This window comes from Numenius arquata, chromosome 3 (genome assembly GCF_964106895.1).
Source record: "Numenius arquata chromosome 3, bNumArq3.hap1.1, whole genome shotgun sequence".
In the NCBI taxonomy this organism is placed as follows: domain Eukaryota; kingdom Metazoa; phylum Chordata; class Aves; order Charadriiformes; family Scolopacidae; genus Numenius; species Numenius arquata.
The window spans coordinates 49,010,940-49,036,769 of record NC_133578.1 but is presented as its reverse complement, the minus strand read 5'-3'; the positions used below and the strand labels follow the sequence as shown (position 1 = coordinate 49,036,769).

The 25,830-nt window shown below is 38.8% G+C and overlaps 1 protein-coding gene across 1 annotated transcript in view; it reads right to left on the bottom strand.

Annotated features, from left to right (window-relative positions):
- Positions 1–23,119: 23,119 nt before the first annotated feature.
- The window catches only part of RALYL (RALY RNA binding protein like), a 178,380-nt gene continuing 175,669 nt past the window's right edge, over positions 23,120–25,830 (bottom strand). Inside the window, exon 8 of the mRNA XM_074145926.1 lies at positions 23,120–23,409. Coding sequence (XP_074002027.1) covers positions 23,120–23,409 — 290 coding nt within the window. The remainder of the gene's footprint in view (positions 23,410–25,830) is intronic.

Sequence of the window (25,830 nt, the reverse complement as noted above, 5' to 3'; positions counted from 1 at the left end):
CAGTGCTAACTCATTTACCTGAGAGCTGTTTTACCTATTTTCATAATGAAAACTAGCATAACATTTTGTTATGGTTTGAGAGAACCCATAACAATCTATCATCGTTAGACAATTACTCTATCACCCGATGACCCCTCCCCACCCGGAAAGGGGAATCGGGGAACACAAAGAAACACAAGGGTTGAAATATAAATAGATTTAATAGACTAAGACTAAATAATTAACAATAATACTAAAGAACCAGTATTAATCCCGATACTGATATAAGATATACAGGAATTATACTCAGCCCATTCTCTCAGCAGAAGCTGTGCACTCCCAGCAGGGACAGCAAATGGCGGACACTGGGAGCGCAATGGCTTCAGGAGGAAGGGAAGGACTCAGGGCTCCGGCACTGGGGCAAGGAGTTGTCTGGACCCGCCGCCATCAGGGAGAGAGAGAGCTACGCAGCAAACTTTTCTAATTTATATTGGATGTGACGTTCATGGTATGAAATAATCCTGTTGGCCAGCCTGGGTCAAATGCCCAGGCCTTGCTCCTCCTTGTCCCTGCCCCTGGCAAGGCTCGGAAACACTAACCTTGAATCCCACAGAGCCTGGCTGGCTATAAAGTAAACATTTTCACAAATTCAGACACTAGAGTCTTCTAAAAGTGCAATTTTCCCCAGCATTAGAAGAAAAGTTAGTCCTGTGTCTCTCAACCCAGGACACATATAAAAGCACTTACCTACAGAGGAATGCTAATGTAAGGTAAAGTGTCCAGTTGCGGCTGGCAAACAATCAGCCCCTTGGTAGCAGTCGTTCAAGCATGGGCTGCTGTCTAGGTTAATTTTTCTAGTGCTAGTGCCCAGTTGCCATCTCGTTATGATTATGTAGCCCTTCTCCTCTCAGGACCCGTCTACATTTTGTTGGAATTTGGCACTTAGATTGCGTCAGAAGTGTAGCTGTCTCATCTACAGTTTTCCTGTCAATGGAAGCAAGTTAATGTAGCCGCTCAAGTAAACAGACATTTATTAAATCCCTCCCCCACCTTGTGGATTAAACGACAAGACCAAAATTTTGAACAGTGGGTTAATTTTCCATGTGATTGGCTAAACTTTGGTAAGTGTTGAATCCTTGGGAAGTTCAACCAAAATCACCTGGAAGTTTGGAGGCTTATCCGTTGGAAGAATAGTCAGAATCACAGCATTACAAGTAGGGATGTGAAAATAAATAAATATGTGGGGCAGGTTCTTTCAAATGTAAAATGAATATAAGTGCAGCACATCCCACCTCAGTCGTTTCCTCCATCATCCCCAGGTAAGCTTCAGTGTCCTGTTCAATTTCCAGCCCTACCCTGCTGATTATCCTCTGCTCCTCCACCGTGTTCCAGAGTGTTCCTGGTGCAGTAGCAATACTAGCGACTGCAATATGAATTATCACTTCTTTTTCCGTTAAATAACATGCTAAATATTGCTTTGACTCCTCATAGGGTGAGCACTAATCACAGTTTCTGCTTAAGAATCCAGGTGGAGCAGACACTGAAGGTACTCATTCAATAACTGATATCAGCAGTTACCCCAGGGATGAGTTTGATTCTTATTTTCCACAACATTAGTTGTCTCTAGTTGAAGAGAAGCATCTCTGATTATCCAATGCACAAGGCAATGGAAGAATATTTTTTTTCCGTATATGCACAGCTACACATCAAAAATATATTCACATACAGTAATACATCACAGAGTGGTCATGCAAAGCTTCTTCTCCACTACCTTAGGCTGTTAAATATACATAGCCAGGATAGTATCAGAAAGTTTTAAATGTAACCTTTATAAACATTTTTGCTTGGTTAGTTGGGTTTATATGGGATAGATGATATGAGAACTAGGTTTTCTGTTAAGACACAATATGATAATTGTGGATTAATTCTGTTCACACAAGTGTGGAACAGTAATCTTTGAAAGTTTAATCAAATAAATTCTTACTATTGCAACCCCAAAATACCTATTAAGGAAAAACTTTAAGCTCTTTCTGTCTTGAATGAGTTAATAACCCTACCATCCGAAACCCATCAACTGTGTTTTTCCTAAGCAATTTCTCAGAGGGTTTTCCTCTCAGTTTTCCAGAACTGAGAGGTTTTTCAGGTTGTTGGAAGGGAACAGGTCGCCTGAATAGGGCTGTAAATGCTGTACATAGGTGCCCCTACTTCCTCTCTTTCATCGTCATGGCCATGAACATTCCATTAGTGAGAAATGCTCAGAGCTACAGTACTAACTTGCCAATTTATGCTAGTTTTACAGAATCTTTCCTGCATCTTCAGTCATATCCTTGGCTAGAGACTCTTATCCGTAGTTGAGTCTGTTCTTAACTGACTGTTAAGACTGGCAGTTACCGGCTGAAAGAAACATCTTTTCTTCTCATTATGGTGTCCAACTGTCTTCAGCTTCATGACACACACTATCCTTCCTCTTGTGTGGAAGCCAAACCATAAAGAGGTGTTTTTTTCTCATCTGTGGCTACTGGATCTGAGTGGTGGTTTTGGTGAGCTCTTACGATAGAGAAGTCCTACAAGTTTACTTCAGGAAGGAGTCTGAAGTTATGTAGACATGGAACAACGTTACTGTCTCAGAGTAAAGAGTTTGTGAGACAAGAAAATTTTATCAATGCTTTACTTTGGAGCCATCCTTTAGGACTCTTAAGGCAAAGAGACAGTATTCCACTATCTCCGTGGAAAACTCCTCCACTCCTCTAATAATTTTGCGTTATTTTTGTAGTCATTTCTCCAGCAGGTTCAAAACTCAAAAGTATTTGTCCTTAATGGCAATGAATGAGGCTTAGAATGGATCTTCATATGAGGAAATAAAAAATAGTGGAATATAATCCTGACTACATCTTAATTGCATAAATTATATTTTCTCTACTTTGTTACTAAATCATGCAAAGGGTTAATTACTTCTCTGTTCCAAAAATACTTGTAATGTGTTGCTCCTTTACCCATAAAGTGTTAGGTTATTTGATGGTTTATTCGTCTAACACTGCAGGATGTTCTCCCTGCTTGTTCTTGGCTGAATGATGCCTTAATTTCAGTAACAGTTGCCCTCATGCTCAATATCATCCAACACAGAATTTAAGATGATCAAAGTTTTTTTTTTTATTATGTTTATTACATAATATCTTAACAGACAAGTACAGCTAATGAAATTATCTCACTTTACTATCCTCTTTCCTCTCAAAACAGATGTATTCCTTATTTAAATTTTATAGACTATTGAGGATTCCTCTAAACATGGAAACTGGAGCCTTTTCAAGTTCAGAGACTACCTTCTGTACGAAAAAGTAATTAGAAATTATTTTAATCAGTGTCATGGTCTAACCCCGCTGGCAACTAGAATCAGGCAGCCACTCACTCACACCCCACTTCACCCCATCCTGCCTCCCCTGAAGGGCAGGGAGGAAGAGTTTAATAGAAACAATAACAGAAAAGGAAAAATGTAAATAATAATAGCAATAATAATAATGACACAGGTCACTCTCACAGCCTGGTGAATTGGCATCATCCTGAGCAGTGATTGCTGATTCCCACCCCACCCCAGGCCGACCTCTATTTACATACTGAGCCTGACATCTATGGTATGGAATATTTAATTGACCATTCCATCATTATGTCTATTCTTCTATGGGAAGCTGAAAAAAGTCCTTAAATAGTGTAAACACCAGTTAGCAGCAACTAAACCCAAGAGGTATTATTGACACTCCTTTCACAGGAATCACTAGAATGAAAATTAACACTTTCCCAGCTGAAACCAGGACAATCAGCTCGTATTTAATCTGTAGCAGAGTTCTTTCTGAATGAGGAATTGGCCCTGTGTCATGCATAATAAGAGTAAGTCATTTATAAAATTCACAAACTTGTGCAAAATCTGGCATAACTGTAACTATAGGGACAACATATCTTAAAATGTAGAAAATTATGTGCCTTATATAAACTATTACAACTAATATAACTATTATTAACATGGTTTTCATAAGCTATATTTGTGCTTCTTTAGTAACAGATGAAACTTAGAAGCTTCTAAGATTAAGAAAATGCATTCCTCCAATGAAATACCACCGATGGCCCTCTCTCTCTCTGTCTCTCTGACCCCACAGAAGAATTTCCTCTTTTTAGGAAGTTTGTTACATTTCTTCTTGGTCATTTTTCAACACAGGACAAGTCCTTAAATTTCTGAAACTGTTAAAATGATAACAGTATTTACCGCACTTTTCTCCATCTTACTCCATCCTACTTACTTAAGATAAGTGCTTGTACTATGGATGCCTGTTTCTGTTTGATCTGCTTAGAAAGTTTGTGAATCACGGTTGTATTACAGAACATTAAATGGTGTTTTTCCATCAGATAAATATATTTTTCCTGGAAAGTTTCTTAGACACGTCTTAAGAGAAGACATTACAAAACTGAATTAGTGCATAAATCAGAGAAAATATTTATTTACAGACATGTAAAAATTATGTTACAACGTTTTAAAGAAAACTGTAATGAACCATCAATCTGCTCTACATGGGCAAACCTTGAATGTTTTAATCCTAACTTGCAGTGGCACCTATTAAAAATATGACTGCTTACAAGATTGTAGCTATCTACATAGTTTAAGTACAATGATTTTTCAGAACTAAAAATGGATCTATAAAGAAAATTAATAAGTACCACAGCAATATGTAATACAAGAGTTTACAAAAGTAAAAATCTTTTTTCTTGATCCAAACGTTAAAGCTTTTTAGTAAGTATTTTCCATTCATGCAGCTCCACATGTTTGAAACAAATATCTGAAATACACAGAGAGTATAGGTCTGTGTAGAGAATGAATTGGTTTAATTCAGGACTGCCCATAAAGGATTTTGACTGTTGACTGTCCAAACTGATTGACAAGATCCTTTATGTTTCCTATTCTTCCATATTGCAAGGGATGAGCAATGTTAAAAAAAGCACAACTGACAAAACCCATGTAAAACAAGTATAGGTAATGATGGCAAACAACACTGAGCATACCGCATACGTGAAACATAGAGAACTATCAAGCTCTGTTGAAGCTACCAGCATCCTCTGTAGTGATTTGAAGCAAACATGTCCTTAAGAAACCTTGTCAGTAATCGACTGCACGGCACAACAAGCTTCTGGCTTGCAAATGAAGTAGTGCCTCATGGTGTTATCAGAGGTGTCTTTTTGTGTTCAAAATATATTCAGGACTTTGTGATGTGACAGAGTGACAACATTATGACGGTGCAATAATTTCTGTGAATATATAATCTAAGGGTAACGATTGGAAAGAATTTGTAAAAATCTAATAGAGTGCTTTCTGTGATTATTAGTTCATTTGGAATGGAGGTGGTGAAGAGATGATAGACCTAGCTGTTTCTCATACATAGTTTATTAACACCAACATCAGAACTGATCTTCTTGGATAAAACTCTGCATCTTTTAAGTCAGCCAAGTGTTTACATGATTGAAATGGGCAAAATGCCCATTGGGCTGCTACAGTTTGGAGTGCTTTTTTTTTAACTGTCAGCCAAAGATGGAGATCCCAAAATGGTAATTCTTTTTGCATTTTCACAGTTAAAAATGATCATAACCTATACTAATAGATAGTAAGTGGAGAAATTTTTCCGCCTTTGATCTGACTTAACATTTCACTTACATAGTAGTAAGATCTTTTGCCGCATTTTTCTGGGAGAGTCAGCTTTGGTGGATTCTGAAGCTGTGATACTTTATGATCTACTACTTATGCTATTCTTTCCTTAATTAAGTAGCTAGGTACTACTCAGCACTTAAGTAACCCATTTAACTCCACGGACAATAGCTAAATATAAGATACACAAACATAACTGAGAGTGCTATGTTACATAGTCTCCTAGTGAAGTAAATTCCCACTCAGTAATAGATAATTAAATTCAAATGTATGCTCTTCTTCCAATTGTTTGAAAAATATCAGTCCTTCCTTGATGATGGTCCCCATGCTGAAAACCTGACTGGAGACTTTGAGCTCCCACCTCCTCATACTCCCACTGTTTGAGGTGAACATATCATCTCAGAAACTGCTGGTTTTTATAAAAATTGAAACTCTGATCTATTAAAGAGTTTCTCGGGTACCTTTATTTTTCTCTTGCTTTCAGCCTACAGAGAATGATTGAAAGAGCAATGCAAGGGTTCATCCTTGTGGTGCTGGATGATACTAAATACCCTTGGTCAGGGATATCAGTGGACGCCAGGGCTCTGTGCTGCAAACTGGCACACAGCTGGGTCTGAGCTCCATTTGACTATGTAAGGTACTTCTTAGATTAAAGTCTCTCCCCCGTGGAAGGCTGTAGCTATTAAATATTTTTTTCCTCTGCAACCGCTTTAAAGACACATCTTTTTCTATAGGAGTATATCTCACATAAGTATGTAGATAAATGCATATCTATTCCTTATTTCATGGCACTTGCAGTGCTAAGGAGGTCCAGCTTTGGGGTGGTGAACAAGTTGGTACTTTCATTAGAAAAGACAAACTTGTGCCCATATCATATATGCTTTGATACCTTTAATATCTCAGAAACACAAGAGAAATAATGCATCCATTCTGTTTGAAAGGAAATATGATTTATTAAGAAATTCTATGCTGAGATTCCCCCTACAACATCTGTAATAATTCATTATTCCAACTGCAGCCTTTTAGGAGGGCTTTAGGGGTTCAGGGGTGGAAAGACTAATTCCAGAAAATAAATGAAAAAGTAATCAGCAGGCTAACTCAGGTTGTCAGATATTGGCAGTCTATAAGTAATTTACCTGGCTAGACAGGAGACTGACTGTCATGTACACTTTCCATATGGTAACAACAAACTGCCTTTAGAGACTTGCAGGAACCGCTGTAACAACTGTCTAGTGAATGGCATCACAGAGAGTGCTTATCTGAAGAAAGGGATTTACAGGAGGATCGAATTTACAGTTTATCAAGGATTGCTCTCATATTCTGACAATTTCACTTCTTAGCAGCTATCCCTATTAATAAACGTATTTCCAATGATGAATGTAATAAATAAAATAATGGAAAATACCATACAATGTATTTAATTGTGATCTTGTTTGAATTAAGCTGTAAACAAAGAAGTACAATATCACCTGACTCTAAATATGGTAAAACAGTAAAACATGCTAATCATAAAAATAGCTTTTAGAAATATACATTTGTATACAGTGTTCCCCACACCTGTTAAATATGTCCTTCATATTATTATGATACAGTACATTGGCCTTTAAGACATCAAAATTAAAAAAATAATACCAATAATTAGCCAGAGAAAAACACATTTACAATCTAAACCATAAAAATCTGACAATTGTACAGCTTAGAACATATAAGAAATGGAATTTCTAATATTTGAACAATAACGTCCATTTTAATAAGTAAATTGAGTTTTCATACAAATTGAATCTAAGGTGTTGCTAGCCAGTAAGAAACCGCAGTTCACAATTTTCTGTAGGGAAGTTGGAGTTTCTCTTGTTGGCCTTGAAGGGGTTCACACATGACATCTCATCACTTGATCTGTAGAAACTGAGAAATGAAATGTTCACTTTAGTATGTAGGCACAGAATTTCCTCCAGCAGAATCTCAAAAGGAAGCCAAGACGACTGGAGAAAAGAGGGAAGAGGACTAGGACATTTTCGTAAATCAGTCAAATATCGACATCTATCAGACTTTCCCATCTCAAACCTTGGAGGGCTCAAGTCACGTACCTGCAGCAGTCCTAAGTTAGACTGCGTGGCCCAAAATAACCACAGTGAATCAAGCAAGAGCTGTTGAGGTTGAAGTATACTTCCCCTCAATAATGCTATGCGAACAACTGCTGAACAATTTCTATTTTAGCAGCAGAAAATAGAAGAATGTATCTTAGCTGCTTTGCAATTAAATGCTTTATTTGCACAATAGCATTCAATCTAATAAACTGCGTGTAGGATTCTTTCCTTCGATCCCCTTGCGCTATTTATATACCTTATTCTGGACCATTTGCATTGACTGTGTGCTTTCAGTGATGCTTACGGTTACGAGATTGATGGATCTTTCCTCAGTGGCTTCCCTTTTGACATTGTCTATTTTATTACTGTTCTTGTGTACACGCCACAGGCTTTAATTGCAGATCCTTTGATTTCTTTCATTGTTTTACCAGCCATAGTATGAAACAGCAGAAATTCAGTGTCTGCCAACACTTTTGAGGGTCATTCTTCCAGCAGAGGCTGAAGGCAGGTTGAATCTAAAAACCTGAGAGTCCTGCTATGCAACCCCTAAATGCTACCAGCTTCAACTAGGCATTTAGTGATGGTGCAGGGGAGTATAAGACATACCAGCTTCACCTACCCACAGAAAAACTGACAGCACTTTCCCAGTCACATCTGTTTGGAAAAGTGACAGTAGAGAATGTTAACAGAAATAGATAGTGCCTTTTTTTAAGTGAAATTTTCAACATGTTTTTTTTTTTTTTGCTTTTGACAGGAAAAATATCTTTCAGCCAATTTCTTCTTTTTTTTTTTTTTTAGTTTTATCATTTTCTATAACTAAAACAGAAATCAGCTTACAAAACCCAGTGCACTTCTCATCAAACCTGAAAATTTTCCAGGTGTTCTTTTTAACCAATTTCCCCCTCCTTCAGTGAGTTTTAAGCCTGCCTTTTTCTTCCCCATAGAAAAAAAAAAAAAAAAAAAAAAGGATGATTTCTGTTAAAATTTCCATTTATTAAAAAATTGGGTTTCAAATAAAAAAGATTTTAGCAGAAACATCGGAGTATGAAGCAGCCAGCCATCAGATTGCTCCTTCTGGGAGCACCAGATTTCTGGCTGTACTCTTCACAGGTAACCAGGGAGAAAAGCTTATGTGAGAGATCCCAGAACTTTCTTCTTTTGGTTAAAATATCCATTGAGAAAAAACTTCATCTCCTCTATTTTTAGCTCCTGATCCCTGGACAGACTTAACTATGTGAAAAAGATTTTAATATTCTCCCCTAATGTCTAGGAGGGCTAATGGTTTTTAAGTAGCTATTCATCTTACAAGAAGTAAAAAGAAATCCCATTGTACATCTTATTAGCTCCGGAGAGAGTTCCTCTTTTCTAGCCTTTACTTCACCTATGCTTTGCTGTTCCATTAAGCCATTATGAAAAGCAATAATTATGCAAGTAAGAAAAGAGATAGATTTTCAAGTTATTTATTGAAGCTTTTTCCCTGCCATAAACCTTTCAAGCATTTACCTGTCACCAGCACTAAAAAGCTTTATTAGGTTACTGTTATGATGCGTTACTGTGAACCATCTGGATCCAAGGCGTCAATGCTTCTTTGCTGTCATTTAGGAACAATGATAAAAATTTACCAACCCCACCAGTCCAAAATCTTGTGTTCTTCCTTCAGTACATGGGTGTGTTATTTGCCTCTTAAGGCAAATAATCTTAAAGGCTGAGAAGAAACTTTCAAATCTGAACTAGTAAAGCTTTTGTTTTCCATAGAATGACAGTAACCCAGGGCTATGATTAATCTAGTGTAATGCAATACTAATTTTATTCTATTTCTTGCTTCTGAATAGTGTGCAATTTATCAGCTGGCTTTATGGTAGTGCTGATGATATTAAAAAACCTCATGACGACTAATGTTTTTTTAAATCTTTTCATTTCCTTCCTGTTATATATATATAAAAACATCCTGACACAACACGGATGAGCTGAATTACATTTAAGCCAGCAATATGGCTCTCATTTGATGTAGTTCTGACAGAAAACCACTTTAGAAAGCATGATTTGAACATAATGCATTTTAAGAATTGAATAACCCAACTGAGCATATAGCCTTGGCAGATATAGACAATATCAAAGAAACAGTATATACTGTCCTAATTGCCATCATAATCTCTGAAAAAAAGCTGGAGATAGGTTATGAAATATTTATTGGTTTATTTTCCACCTGAAACTATTTCTGCTGTTTTTTTTTTTTTTTTCCTATCTGGGTGGCTTTTTGAGAATAAGCTATTGGAAACAGTCTTCTTAGGCATAACACTGTATTTCAGTCTTCCAGAAATGCTATTGCTACTGTTATTATAGTTCAAGTATGATCCTTCTAGCATTTTTACCAGACTCAAATTATAGTAGATTCAATTAATTTTAACTTTACACTATTACAATGTATATAACATTGGAAAGCCAACATTAAATATTAAACACCTCACTAAATGAAAAAGCAGTTGTACTTAATGGGCCCCAAACTATAATCACTAAAAATGATGGAGTAAATCAGATAAAATTCAGTAAAAATCTAGAGAGTTTTCCATCTTGTCTTTTAGAGGTTTAACGGTTTTATCACTTACCTCCCCTCAAAGACTAGATAATTCCTGTCTTTACATCTGTAGATCTTTAAGAATGTCCTGCCTGTAAAGGACAGTTTTTGTGGGAGAGCCTGGCCACCAGATCACCTGCCAGATGACCATTTTCTCTAAGCTCTGTGCTGTGTAGTCATCAAGCACGACGCAGTAGGAATAGTTTGCACTCTGTATTTCTCCTAAAAGCTTTTTATGAGAAGGCAAGCTCAATATAGGGTAAAGACCTGCAGGCACCGTTCTTTTTGAACAAGGTGGGCCACCCTGATATCCCCAACCTCCCAAAGCAGCTGGAAGCTGTTATGGTAACCACTGCTTCTGCAGCAGGGAGGATGCTGCTGGCTTTTTGAAACTCATTTGGGTGGATTTGACTTGTCTGCAGGAGGCATGAGTTTTTCTCTCTGCTAGCTGGACCCAAACAGAGCTCAGCTTCTTCCCTGCTCTGAATCATAGAATCACAGAATGGCAGGGGTTGGAAGGGACCTTCGGAGATCATCTAGTCCAACCTCCCTGCCAAAGCAGGTTCAGCACAAAATCCAGAGCAGGCTGGACAGGAATGCATCCAGGCAGGTTTTGAATATCTCCAGAGAAGGAGACTCCACCCCCTCTCTGGGCAGCCTGTTCCAGTGCTCTGGCACCCTCAAAGTAAAGAATTTTTTCTGCATGTTGAGATGGAACTTCCTGTGTTCCACCTTGTGTCTGTAGCCCCTTGTCCTGTCAGCAGGTGCCACTGAGAAGAGCCTGACCCCATCCTTTTGACACTCGCCCTTTAGATATTTATAAGTGTTGATAAGATCTCCTTTCAGTTGTCTCTTCTCCAGGCTAAACAGACCCAGGTCTTTCAGCCTTTCCTCATAAAAGAGGCGCTCCGTTCCCTTGACCATGGGATCCGGTTTATTTCTTCTTCCTTACAGTTCTGAAAAAAGGTAAACAGCAGAGGTATGTCCCTTGTTCCCATAAATATCTAGTTTCCTTCTCACAGGGCTTATGGGAAAAGTATTCTTTATCATGCTTATCTTCCAGACCTAGATGTACAGGAATAAATCTTACTATCTGAGAGCGTAAATTCAGCGTAAGTCCTTGGGAGGGAGTATTAGGAATGCACCGTGACTAAATGCCACAGAAGATGTACGTGATTAACATTTTTCCTTGTAGTATGTGAAAAAAAATGTTTAGAGAAAAGTCCCACAGAATATGGATGTTAAAGAATTTACTTCATGGTTTACTCCACAATAATTATAAGCAACAAGAACATCCAGATGTTTGCCTGAAAAAACGCATCTTTTTTTTAAGAATCAATTGCTCTGAATGTCTTACATGGTGACATTAATCTTCCCAGAAATCCCTTGGAAATGCGGCTAAACAATGGATAGATGGATAGATGATGGTGCACATATACACGAGAGCTTGAAACGCAAAGCCTCGAAATATCCTTCCTCTTCTCTCCTGCCTCTTTTTCCTTGCTGGACAGACCCATTCTCAGGACTGGGATTCTGAGTTAATAGCTGTAAGGGAGGCATCTGAAGCTAATTCTGACCATTGCCTGGTTTCAGGTAAAATCACATTTCTGCCTCTGTGAGGCTCATGTTGATTTGGAGATTTGATCCCTGACACTTTCCCAGGTTGTTACTGATGTCTGACTCGGCTTTGGCAGCGGGTGATGTGACTGCCGTACATCACTTTCTGCAAAACAATTGCAAGCCCCATTAAAATGCAGTCGCTGCACTGTCCTCTCACTCACAACTCTGGTCCTCATACTTGCACTACATCAGATTGCAATCATAGCGCGATTGCTTTGATTGCATCTGCTGCTCACTCCTATACTGTTATCTGTACAACCAAGAATACTGAATCCAGCTCCGCAGATGCTACTACTATGTCCTCCAGGATGGGGTACTCTGTTTCATCTCTAATAATATTTTCTCATTATGAAGTGTACTTTCTGGACAGCCAAGGAGGTGAAAAACTGAATCTGTTTGCAGAGCAGACTTTTAAAAAACCAAACAAACAAACACCAAATTCTGGTTAGTGATTATTGATCCAGATAATTCCCTAAAATGAGAAAAATCAGGATGCATTACACAAAGTAGTAGTGCAAATTGCCACTCTGTTTATTTGCTGTGTCTAACTCAAGACAATATCCTTCCTTTCTCTTAAGCAGACAGTTCACACTGAGCGCAAAACCCTGTAGCTTAGGTTTGTAAGGTACCGTGGGGGCATGTGCTTTCTTTGGCTTTTACGCAGCATTCACCGTCATGAATAGAAATCCACAAGCGATGGACAGGGCTTACCAATGAACCCTGAATTTGTATCAGCAATCGCGTGGACTCCAAAGCTGTGTTCATTTGAAACACGCCTTGCATTGTCCTTTGAGTTAAAGCATGAAACCTCTTGATTAAGTAACAAAGTTACATATGTCATTTAGTATAATGCCCCCTTTTAAATGTAAACGCACAGTTCAGTGGGTGTTAGCAGGGGAATGTGAACGTGTATTACAGGTTTGCTAATGTCATTTGTAACACTTGTAAAACATGACAGACAAAAATTATGGCACTAAAGCAAAACTTTTTATAATTAGCTAGTAATAGAGTATTCACTACATGTAACACATAGGAGGAATTATACAGTTTGGTAAATATTAACAAAGAATAATTAAAGGAAGAAGTTGTACCTTCTTTAAACCTTTCTTCAAATGATGAAACCTAATCATTATCTTTTGTACTCTGTCAATCATACTTTAATTGCTGAAAATCGTTTTTCTGTTCAGTGAACAGTTTAATTGCTTTGAAGTGTCAGTATCTATATGAGTACATGTGAGAATGGCTGTTTTACTCATCAGTGAAAACAAACTTCTGTCTATCTCCTTTGTATTAAAATGCTCTGTTTCACTTGCTTCCACGATAAAAATCAGTGGGAAGGATGAGAAAGCCCTATCAAATACTGATTTTTTTCCCTACACCAACATATCTTTTCTTTCTCAGAGTCCTGTGTAGGCAGATTTGTGATGAATACTGTTGGATGTAGTGGTAGAAACAGGATATAATAATTGGAGAGTGCCAGTGAAGTCATGATGCGGTATAGGTGATGATCAGGTGTGAAGCTGATGGAGTGTCTTTGGGATTGGAGTTGCCATGGTCATTTGAGAGCGTGTAGAGAGGAGCTATGAGGGCAGCAAGGAGAAGGAGGGAAAGAAGTGGATCTGTCCACCTGACTTCACTCGGTGGGTGTTCTTCCCACTCTACTGCTTTTTGCAGCAAAGTTTTCCTCGACAAGGTCATTTTTCAGCTGTAGGAGAAGTCTCAGGGACTAGTAGTGTAGCTTCTGGAGACAGTGGAATGGATTTGAAGCTGGAGGCATTGAACCTTCTGCAGAGTGTGCGGTGGGCTGCAGAATCTTCGAGTAGCAGAACGTGGAAGGGGTGAGAAGGTGGGAAGGTGGTGTTTTTGAAGCACTTGCTGGCCTGAAGGCTTTACCCAGAATACACTCCCAAGGCTACCCCACAGTGAAGCCGTGCTCCCACCTCTCCATTTCATGGTCTGTCTTGGCTGGTAAAGCTAAACCAAATGCGGTAAGGCCTCACTGATGTTGTCCACTGAGTTCCCTCAGCTCGTACCAGTGTGCCTTGAGAGTAGCTCAACATCTTCCTGGCATCCAGTGCCAAATATAACAAAGGGGGAAATGTCCCACTTTCCTTTAACCCTGAATATGAGTAGATATTCATAGTGAATTCCCAGAGATATGACTCTCATTGGAGACCAACAGGTGTTTTCTGCTTCTTGGGATTGGGCCTGTTCCATGAGAATCAAGCCTAGCAGGATCCATGGCAAGAATTGTCCTTTATCATTCTGGATGCCACGAAGGAAATGGTTTTAGGATGCAGAGTGCTGTCAGAAAGTTGTAGAATAAAATTCCTACCGAATTAACCTCTGCTCGATGCGAGGAGTAGGAATTCCCCAGTGTGAGGTCGTGGTCCAATTAGCATTTAATGCCGAAGGCAATAGCTCCTGCCCCGCTGATGTCAAGGGTGCAGGTTTGAACACAGAGCTTAATGTGTAAAGGAACTACTTGTACTCTGAGGCCACCCACTATTTCTACACTTTAAGTAGTGTATTTTTAAAATATATGAAAGTAGGACCTTACCAGGAAAACTACATTAAACTAATTACACAGAAAGCACCTGCTAAACTTTCCCAGTATTGCCAAATTACAGTTTAGATAGGCATCAAAAAACACCCATGCAGGAAAAAGAAATTGTACCACAATGATGGTAATAAGATCAGGAATGTCCTATCTAATCAACAGCAGATTTTTCAGTTACTTGGAGGAAGAAGTTTTACTCAACATAACAACCAGGTGGAGTGAGGTAAAAAAGCAAATAAATAGAGCAAGAACAGGGAGGAGAGCTTTCTGGAGGAAGCAGCTGGAAGCATTTAGTGTGAGATTACAGAGATACAGGGAAAGCTCAGAGAAAAGAGGAAGGAGGAGAGGGATGAGACTAACAATGGTGCACAACAGATACTGAAATGGTGGCAATAATGTAGCAAATTAAGACAGTCAATTAAACCTACAGGATGTAAAGTTACCTGCAAAAGACTGTTATCTGTGAAAGACTTGGTTTGGAAATGTGATCCAGATGGAAATGACAATAAAGGCTGGTCCTATTTTAAACAGGTTTTGCTTGGTGTTTTCTTGTGTAATACTTACTTGAATGCAAAGTGCATAGTAGTGCGTAACATTTTTGTTTTATAAGGATTTCAAGAGACATTCCTTTAAAAATAAAAATTGCGAAGGTAAATGGTGGACTTGGGGTTACACTGTGGTCTGCAAATGGGGCAGAATCATTTAATAGCTGAGAAAGGATTAGTGTAACCACAAAGAGGAAGCAGAGTAGAATTTAACCTTTTCATTCCCTGTTTATTGTGGCTGGGACACAACTTACTCTTTTTGAAAGACATTATAAAACTCTAGTGTACTTTTAGAAATCAATAGCAACAACAATTTGGAAACTTCAGATACACGTACCAAAATAACAGGCTGGCTAAGATGACATTTGATTAACTTCCAAATCTTCATTTTAGCAGGCTGAGCTTGTTTTATTCTTCACAGATCGCTTTTTTTTGTTGAAATGGCAATTACAGTTCTATCACCTTCTAAATAACTTCCCTTTTCTGAGTTCTGTAAATGCCTATGTACAGATAAATTCAATCTGCCTTTCATGTTTTGGTATTAATCATGCAGAAAATCTTCTTAGTAACACGTTTATATTTTCTGAAAAAACTGAGACCTTTTGGAATAATTGGGTCCCTAACTGCAGTGGCTCTGCAATTTGTATTGAAAAAATAAAAACAGATTTAAAATTTGTGTCTTTTTATATGGAAAAATAACGACCTTTTGGCTTTTCGGTGTTTACTCCTCTTTGCTTGCGTGAAGAACTTTCAATAGGAAAATGTTTCCTCTGAGGGTTTTTCATTCACCATTCTTGAGGCTCAAGCATACTGATAAAGCCTGTGAAATGAATGTTTTCTAGGGGAACTAAAGCTATTTACTTTCAAAGACTGACACACCAGGAAAAATGTGTGATGCATGGCAATTGCTCAATTTCAGTTAAATCTAAGAATTTGAGGATTAAGCTGATAGGCCCAAATCCATAGACAAACACAGACCCCATGGCTGGCCTGAGTCATTGCGGAGGATTTCAGTGTCCCAGTGAGCGTCTAGAAAACACCAGTGTCCCCTGCCTGTTCTCTAACCACTGTCCCACTGTACCTCGTACTACTGCTTTGGTATCTACGCTAGGTTACTATTCTGAATGAATCAACTGCATCAACTCCGTAAGATTCTAACAGCTGTAAAGTATTTATATTACTTACACTATGAATATTTTAGAAGTTTTATGTTTTTGAATTTGGTTTTTTAATTGGGGACTTTTTTTTTTTTAATTGGGGACTAAATAATATAGAGCACGTTCAGAAGAGTAGATGTGAAAGGTGAGGAAATTATTTTGCTCATTTGTTTTACAAATATGCAATTACAGGCAGGGAAGTCTAGTAGAAAGAGAAACGCAAAGTGCGTGATAACAGTGCTTACATTTTCTGCAGGTTCCCCTGTGATATGTAGAGGGTAGGATGTAAATAGTAATTAGAAAAATATTATGTAGTCAGTCAGGAGTAACCTGGTTAAAACCCTGAACACCACTTAGGAACTCTACCTCTGAGAAATCGACTGCCAGGAAAAATGAGGAGGAGGAGCTGGTAGCAAGGCCTTTCCAATGACTCATACAACAGTGTGTGAACAACAAACACGTCTACTGTGCTATCGCATATATTAAATATAACAAAAGGGCATGTCAGGAAGTTTCTTACAATTTTTGATTTTGTGACATGCTTTTATTACTTTCTCCATTTTTTCAGTCACAGGTTATTAGATTTACTGCAGCTTTGGAAGGTACAACACATTAGTATCTGTCGGGTATGCTGCCCCTAATGACTTTCTTAAGTTGCTCAAGTACAAACATCTTGCACTGATATTTATCAAGTGAACACAATCTTTTACCTATTCATTTGTCTTAGGAATGAAGAGCTTCATGTTTCCTCTGATAACAAAAGAAAGATTTCAATGAAGTCCAAAATGTTCAGTGCATCAAAGAGGCTAAATTTTGCTTGGTTTCAATGATACTTAAAGTAATCTCAATAAGATTTCTGGCACAATGTTGCTTCAGCCATTACCATTAATTAGAATTTTTGTCCTTTTTTTTCCTAAGTGGTACTCCGCATAAGTGCACTCAGCAAGCTGCAAATTGCCACGGTAGCTATTGATCTTTTTGACATGCCTAATCAGCCTAATTCTGCTGATAATAGAAGAGTCAGTCTGGTCTGCCTGGATGCTATTGACAGAAAAAAAATGCAACTAAAAGGGCAATGAAAAATCCAGTTTGATTACAATAATAAATTAAGTACGACCGATCCTATCGTAGTCATGTATTTGATCAATCTTGCTGTTTGAGATATGCAAAAATAGGCTTAAACTACATGAAATTCATCAGATGAAGTTTTACTCCTTTTCTGTAGATCTTATTCTATTCTCTGTTGAGTATTTTTGTTACTGAATTCTCATGTGAAATAATGAAAATAAAGGAACTTTCACCATTTCATACAGATTTGCTATTAAATCACTTTAATTTCCCTTTAACTACTTATAGGAGACAAAAATGTTTTTGATGAGCTTTAGCCAAAGTACTTGTTGGTTCCCTGATTTAAATGATATTTGCATCAATTCTTACAAGAAATATAGCTATTATTGCATTGTAACTTTTCTTACTTTTGCATAATGAAACCCAGTGCAGTAAGAGGGTTCTTCTGAGTTTTTTGTCTGCGGCAGTTTCTGGCATTCATGTTTGAAACATGATTCTCTATCAGAAGTTAGAAACAAATCGCAAAGAGTGATAACATGCAGTGCAGAGGTGGAGAAAAGGACAAGAGGAAGAAATGAAGTATCCTTGAGAGGTAAATGCACCTGAAATATACTTACTAGAAAGGGAACTGTAATTGTTGCTGATATAACGGTGGTAAATCTACATTGTAACCAGAACTGGACCTTGCACAGTCTCTGTACCTTTTGTTTCTCACATAATTTAATAAAAATGCCTCTCAAGACATCTCATTAAAGATGACTCATTATTGTGGAACTCCCATCTAATGCTTGTGCGGCTTCATTATTTTTAGCATAGCTACACCAGCATAAAATCACAATGCGGTGACTGTGAATATATCCTTCAAATTCCAGCCAAGCACTAACCAGAGTCTGATCTGAGTTACGACACCATAAATCTACTGTATTTGAAATCATTGGGATCACGTGCTCTGCCAGAAAACACTGTTTGCTCTACTGAATGCTTAACTACTGAACCACTGCTGTGCTGTTATTATTATAGTTATTTATTACGAAAGGCTGACAGTTTGATAGAAACTATTCTTCTCAGGGAATGTAATATAGATATGAGTGTATAACTCTTTCCAATTAATTAGTTTTTTGATATTTTATTAAGCATTAGCTGAAAGTGATTTTTTTTTTTTTTTCCAAATCTACAATACTTCAGGCTTTCAGCTAATTAATTGGATGCCACCTTTGTTATTTACAAGGGGATTGCGATGAGAAGTTATAGTTCATTTTGAGCCAGTGCTTCCTCGATGATCGATTAGTGCCATTTGAAACAAGTTCAGAGAAGCTATATGAAATGCCCTGGGCCTGCATTAAGTTGCCCAGCCGCTAAACGAGCAGAGTAAGGGAACCACGGCGCACGCTTCTCCTGCGTGCTCTCAGCCATGCCACACACTGCTAGTGCGACTTCCAGGAAGGAGAATGAACTTCTTTGAGAGGCACTGAGGCCAAGCTGCTTTTCAAATACCAAAACGTGTGTTGGACTGTGCTGCAAAGGTGGCTTTTCTGCTCTCTGCTGTGCAGCCACAGGAATAAGCGGAGGTTACTGCCTCTCCTTCCCACTCCTTACAATTTAAAGCTGTGGCAGGCACCTGAAAGCCTCTTGATAGCGGAACTTGTGTTCCGATGACTTGTGGCCTGTTTGAGTTGTATGTGAATTTAGTAAACATGAAGATCGTTCTTCCTAGGAACTTGTTTTCTTTCAGGTGTTCTAAAAACATCCTCAAGCTGGAGTGCCTGCAGCACTGGAGTCCCTCAGACACATTTGTGGGCAAATAGTTGGTAGAAGCAAAACTTTCCCAACGGGTGATGTTTGATGACTGTAGAGATGCTTCAAACGCAGCATGTCTTGAATTAGAGTTCAGATGGGCATTCAAGTTATTGTGGCGTAAAGCTTTTTCACACTTCAGCTGAGCCATAACGACTGTTTGTGGGAGGGTCTTTAGTCCACAGAAAATGACAATGCAAGGATGAACAACATCTTGATCTAAATGGTGGATGAGGAAGGTGTGTGCAGCTGTTGAATGTGATGTGGTTTTGTGTGTGCAGCCAGGCAGGCAAATGAAGAGGCTAAAACCTCCTTAAATCCATGCCTGGCTTAATTCAGACTTCAGGCTAAACGACTTCACATTTCTTTACAGCTGGTCTAGGCTGAAAGAAGGCATGAGCACAGCTGCCATCACTCAGCTAATGTGCAGCAACCTGTTCCTCCAAATAGGCAGTGTGTGAATTTAGAGAACTGATCCTAGCCCCTAAAACCCACAGCATACATCCTGCAGTCACATCCTTTTCCAAGTTAGAACTAGAAATAGAGAAAGGAATATATTTTTGAGCCCTCTAGTCCAAAGATGCGGAACCAGATACACAGATTCACAGGCTCCATTCTGGCAACATGTGGAGTCTAGCAATGGGTCTGTTCTTACCGAACATTTCCTTTTACTGACAGCCTTAGGGCTGCTCACAGGGGAAAAAAAAACAAAACAAAACAGACAAGAGTATTGTGTTCACAAAAAGAGTTCTGCAGCAGGTTATTGGCAACTGGCTTGTCAGAAGATTTACAGCTGAATATGAAGCACTGCAAAAAAGGTTAAGATCTAAATTCAAGTCATGTTTCTTTCTCCCCCTAATAATATTTTTCAGACTAGTGGACTCACAACCAATTTTTGGTGCTGAACTGACTTCAGAACATTAGCTATGCCCATGTCAAATGCTTTTCTATTTGCTCTGCTGCTCTTACTGATGAAAGAAAAGAGGTTTTTTTCATCATCATCCTAAATCCCTTTAACTTTATGTTTGGAAAAGATTATGGATTTCATTAAAAAATACCCTTTGGAGGGGTATTTCTTATTCTGAGTTCAAGGTTATGTTTTTACACATGGAAAGCTTTTCCTAGTTGTTTCACACTTAACACTTTTCATGCTTAAAACCCCTTTTTCTCCCTCAAATGAGTTGTAACTGGCTCCATTCCAAAATGACACATTTCCTATTAGTCAGCTCTTTTTCCTAAACAACTTAGTTTTCATAAAACAGGAAAACAACATCTGTTAGGACTTTTTGTGTTATAACAAGCTTATCTACCTACTTTACTTTTCACAAAAGAGAGGGTAATGCCAGATAGCAGGGCACAGAACAGGTAGAAGAAGACCGAAATCCCAAGTATTCCTACTAGAGTATTCACTATGTATTTGATAATGTTCTTATTGACTTTCCAGTTATACAGCTATCAGTGATTGGAGTGAAAAGTAAAATTTATAGGAGCAGGCCATTATACCTCCATAAATATATGTAAGCATAGATGAAAAACAGACTAAATTACAATATGCATCATAAACTACCAGCTTCATATTATGACAGTGTTGGCCAATACTGCCAAATGTTGGGGTAAAAACTGTGGAGGAAAGATGCTCAGTTCAATTTATAATTGCCTCTCTGTGGGAAACACTCATTGCTTGAGATTTCTTTGAACTAATCCTACGTAGAGCAATCCTTTATCCCATCCATAGCAGTTTTTGATTCACTGATCTCCCTAGGCTTTGCAAAAGAAAGTCTTATTATCCTATTGTAGCAGGGAGGAAAACTAAGGTGACGTGACCTCTTCTAAAGCTTGAAGAAAATGGCGAGGGAGGATGAAAAGCAAAAGGATTTTACATCAGTGGCAATCTTGGGTCTGAGATTTAAAGTCTGCAATGCTGCCAGCTTCTTGGCTAGAGGGTCCCACTGTCTGGGAAGGTGGAAGGCAGCTGCCTAGCTCCACTGCCCTGGCATTGAGACTAGCTGCACCTGGCCAAGAGGATGCACGTAAGCACTCCTCCTTGTCCTTTCCTTGCTACCGTCATGACAGGGCTGGAGGGGTGTCATTCATGAGCACTAGGGCACATGGCAGAGGATGCCACTCTCTGTGTGCACCAAGTCACCTCCTCCCGGCGCTCAAGGGGCTCAGTAATATAATGCAGAGAAATTGGAGCTGTTTTCCCCCCCTGCCTTAGATGTGTGGCTCAGACGCTGAGCTGTCTTTGGAGCTGTGTCTGCAACACATTGCACTTCAACTAATTCCATAATATAAACCTTGGAAAGGCTTTCTAACTCAGAAGCGGCATTGTGCAAATGTGCCGATTCGAGGCTTTCACTGCTAATGAAGTCTTCCTGTGCGGCTTGCTTTTTAGAAACTTTCCTGCTTAGACATTTGCAAGATGAAAAAAAATTCTTCCATATCATGCTTCATTATATAGTGTAGGTATATGCTAAATGTGTCATACTTGCTGGGTGAAATGACAGCACGGAACAATCAGAGGCTAATATACTGTACGTTAACTTCCCCATTTATTGTCTGCAGTAGGGAGTCTGACACCTAATTAGTGCAAAACCCACCAGTCTTGCTAGCCTGTGGTCACCCCTATTGCTGATATCACTTTAGCTGATCAGGCTTTCGCCACGGTGAGATATTATATTTACAACTATTTATTCATTACAAAGTTTCAACTTCCTAGAAATTCAAAGTAGCAACTGCTCACAAAGGTCCCTCATACCTGTACAGGAGAACCTGTTCCTTTGAGAAAAAATGATAACGTCATCTATTCTACATTGCACGTTAAAAGATGAGGGGATTCAGGTTGTAGTAGCTTCTCCTGGGCATAATGTTATTCAGGATTTCTAAATTCAAGAGGACTTTGTGCTCACTAAAGGGAAACAGACCCTCAAATTAGCAGTAGGTTTGGATTGTGGTTTTGGTAAGCAGTACAAAACACTGGTTACTCACATGTCCCAATTACTGCAGACTTGGTGGTGCTTCAGCTGTGCCCATTGGGACTCTTTGTCAGGAAGTGTAGTGACAAGACAAGGGGTAATGGTTTTAAATTGGAAGAGGGGAGATTGAGATTAGATATTGGGAGGAAATTCTTTACTGTGAGGGTGGTGAGGCACTGGAACAGGTTGCCCAGGGAAGTTGTGGCTGCCCCATCCCTGGAAGTGTTCAAGGCCAGGCTGGATGGGGCTTTGAGCAACCTGCTCTAGTGGAGGTGTCCCTGCCCATGGCAGGGGGGTTGGAACTCGATGATCTTTAAGGTCCCTTCCAACTCTAACCATTCTATGATTCTGTGATTCTATGATTGCTGACTGATTTCTGTTGACATCACTGAATTATTTTTACAGTGCAGCCATGATTAAATGTGTGTTAAAAAGCAAGCAGGGACAGTGACACCGAGCAACAGAAGTGATTTCTGCTCAAAGCAAAAGAATATGAAAGCTGGGAAGAGAGAGGAAGAGTATTATAGAGTCTAAAACAATGTGACCAATCCGTTCCTATTAGGAATGGAAAAAAAAAAACTCAAATCTGACTTTCAAGATATTTTGTAATGTTTCTCTATAAGAACTTAATAGCTGAATGACATGATGGGCATTTCATGAAAGGTGCAGACTTAGGCTGACAACCCAAACCTTTCTTAGCCGAATATTTCCTAGGAAAAAATCCTTCCATCAAAAAAGTCTGTAGCTGCCAACACACCCTGCAGAAGATAGACATGGAAGACAGGGACTGGGAATTATGGAGGAGCACATGTTTACTAATGAGAAAGTTCTCCATTCTAGAATCTTATTTGATTTTGAAATGTTGCAGCTAGGAAAACATGATTGCTTGTGGTCCCCCTCCCCCCGCCATCTACATTTTCATGAATGTAAAATAATAAGCGCAAACCAATTTAAAGAACATTTCATTTCCTTTCTAAAATCACCAAGTGTAGTAAAATATATTTTTCTTGTTTATCCTCAGAGGGCCCTATGCTTAATTGATACTACAACGTGCTGAAGCATGTAGGACTAGGCACTGGTTACAGAACATCACAGTGCTGCTGTGAGCTTTTTTTGTTAACCCAGATTGTTGGTTCTCTGTGGTTACTTCTAGCAACTGTATAGAGAGACATGGCGTGGTTGTTCCTTACCAGCTCATTGCTGCCATCCTCATCAAAATCCTCCTCTATCCCATCAGTCATCTCTTCTCCATCCCCATCTGCATCTGGCCCTCCTTCAATTGGCTCTTCTGTAGAGTTATCTGCATTCTCTGATATGCATTCCTCTTGGATCAAATCAGCATTATCTTCCATTTGTTTCTTTTGAGCTTCTGTAAGGAAAACATACTCTATAGAGATCCAGTAGCCTTCCCTATTGGTGGCAAAGAAAAGTTCTCTGAGGAAGAAACCTAAGCTTCCCATCTCCAGATGAGCTAGGTTTGTAAAAATCAGTGTGTTAATATCTACTAGGCAAATATTGCTTTCAAAGATTAATGCATAAATCAAGCATAGTACCAACATGCTCATCTATCCCATGCAGTGGATGAAGGCTTGATTTACCAGCACGTCCAACTTTTTGATTTTCTGAGCTTTGTTCTGCCTTGGTAATCCAATCGGCGTAGTCACCACATATTTATCTGCAGCCAATGAGAAGTACCTAAATCTCTATACTCTGAGAAGCGGAAGGCTGTTAATTGCCAATAAGTGAACAAGGATTTGCATAAATTTGCTGTGAATATAGCTCAACAACCATACAGATAATCAACAAATCCTTCTAGACAACTGGACATATTTTTTATGGAGTAAAGTAATGGTTTCTCCCTGTTGGTATAATGTGCTGAGCTAACTGGAGAATACCCCTCTCCAATTAGCCAGATACAGTATTTCCTATAATTTCCACAAAGTGGTGAAAAGAAAGACCATTTCCATGGAGGCCCAGAGGATCTGTTCTGGTTGGCTTAGTGCAGATAGCTGCATTGTTGTGATTATGTATTGTAAGACTCCTGGATATGCTGAGGAATTTCATCAGGCCAGCAGAAATCCCAAGGAGGATTGAGGGAGGAATGAGAGACAGACTGGCCAGATGAGTGGTTGGAGGGATGTGAGTCTTATTCCTATGCATATCAGGAGTTTAGGTGGAAAGCTTTATGTACTGAAAGTGAATATGGGCCAGAATTGGTTGCGTGTAGCTGGAATACCAATGTCTTTTCAGTCTGATGGTGACATACCCATCAATGATCAAATTTCTAGAACAAACCCATTTTTTTCTTTGTTAGATTGACTGTTCTATAACACTAGTAGGGCATCACCTATCTTGTTGGACAGCCAACGAATCTGTAGATTGCCTGTGAAGCCTAATATTTTTCAGCTCTATGAATATATTATTATTTTACTATAAATTATTACCAGCTACATATAATATTAAAATCTGTTCATACTTTTCTGTATCATCGTCTTAAAACAGACATCTGTATTTCCTTCTACCTCTGCACATTTGGTTTGCAACTTACTTTAATTTCTTCAGTCTTTGTTAGTCTCTACTTCCCCATTTTCAAATTCATTTGCTTGAGACATAGAACAATTAAGATTTTCTCCCTTAGTCACTTAATTTCTTCAGAAATATCCTTGGACTTAAAAAATAAAAAATGGTAAGGTGCTCTATACAATACCATGCTAGTTATAATTCATTGTGTTACTTGCCTTACTGCGCAAGGAAATGTGGACTGAATCAGTTACGCCTACTATGTCCTGCCCCACCACCTTCTGCCTCCAGCCACTTCTGAGATTAACTCACTTGTGGCAGTGAAAACTAAATCAACTTCGGTCAAGCCTTTCAAAAATGGTTCCTGAAATTATGGACTTAACACATTGAAATGGGAAAATTTAGGATATAGCTGCGAAAAAATCAGGTGACTTGCTTAATTGTCTGAATGAGGATGTAATCTGGGTTCTTCAGGGGAGTCTAAAGTAACTAGCTCAACATATGACTCTTTTGTGCTCTTCTGAGAAGCTAAACTTAAGATCCTACCTTTCAGCACCCATCTCTCTTATTACAGGGAGAATACTCTCCTTAACAGTTTCTTCACATCAGAACAGCTTCTTATCCCTACCTTCCTGATTCAGATTTTTTTAAACGAAGGAGCTATTCCTGCAGTTTTCCCTATGTACAGGAAATCCTCATATCTATATTCCCCACATGGGAGTGGTTGGGGGTTGATAACAGTAAAAGACAGAACATCAGCTGTTGCTGCAAGGAGTTTTCACGCAGCTATAGAGCAGTAACCAATGTATGCACTGAGCTTGTTTAACCTGTGACGTTCCTCCAGATGTTTAACTTTTAAGATTAATAATTAAATATTTTTCATGATAGTGATGCAAACTTAAAAAGGGCAAGATGATGGTTTGATTTTTGTTTTGTGTAAACGAGATATTGATCCCCTCTCTGATCCCAGCTTTAGTGAGGCCACACCTTCTGGCAGAGGAAAGTAAGAAAGAATATTGCCAAACCATAGAGAAGGAACAAAATCATCTCACATCTGATACCGTAAATGAAATAGTTCAGCTACTGATGTAGCTTTATCTTACACAAATCTTTTAGCTGAGGAAGCAATCATCTGCAGACTAATCACTCAGGCTGCATAACCCTCTTCATCAGCTCAGGAGAATTAAATGGGGATCCAGGTTTACTGGTATGTCTGAGGTGTTTTTTCTCCTCACACCCACTGACAGGAGGCAAGGAATATGGGGGATGG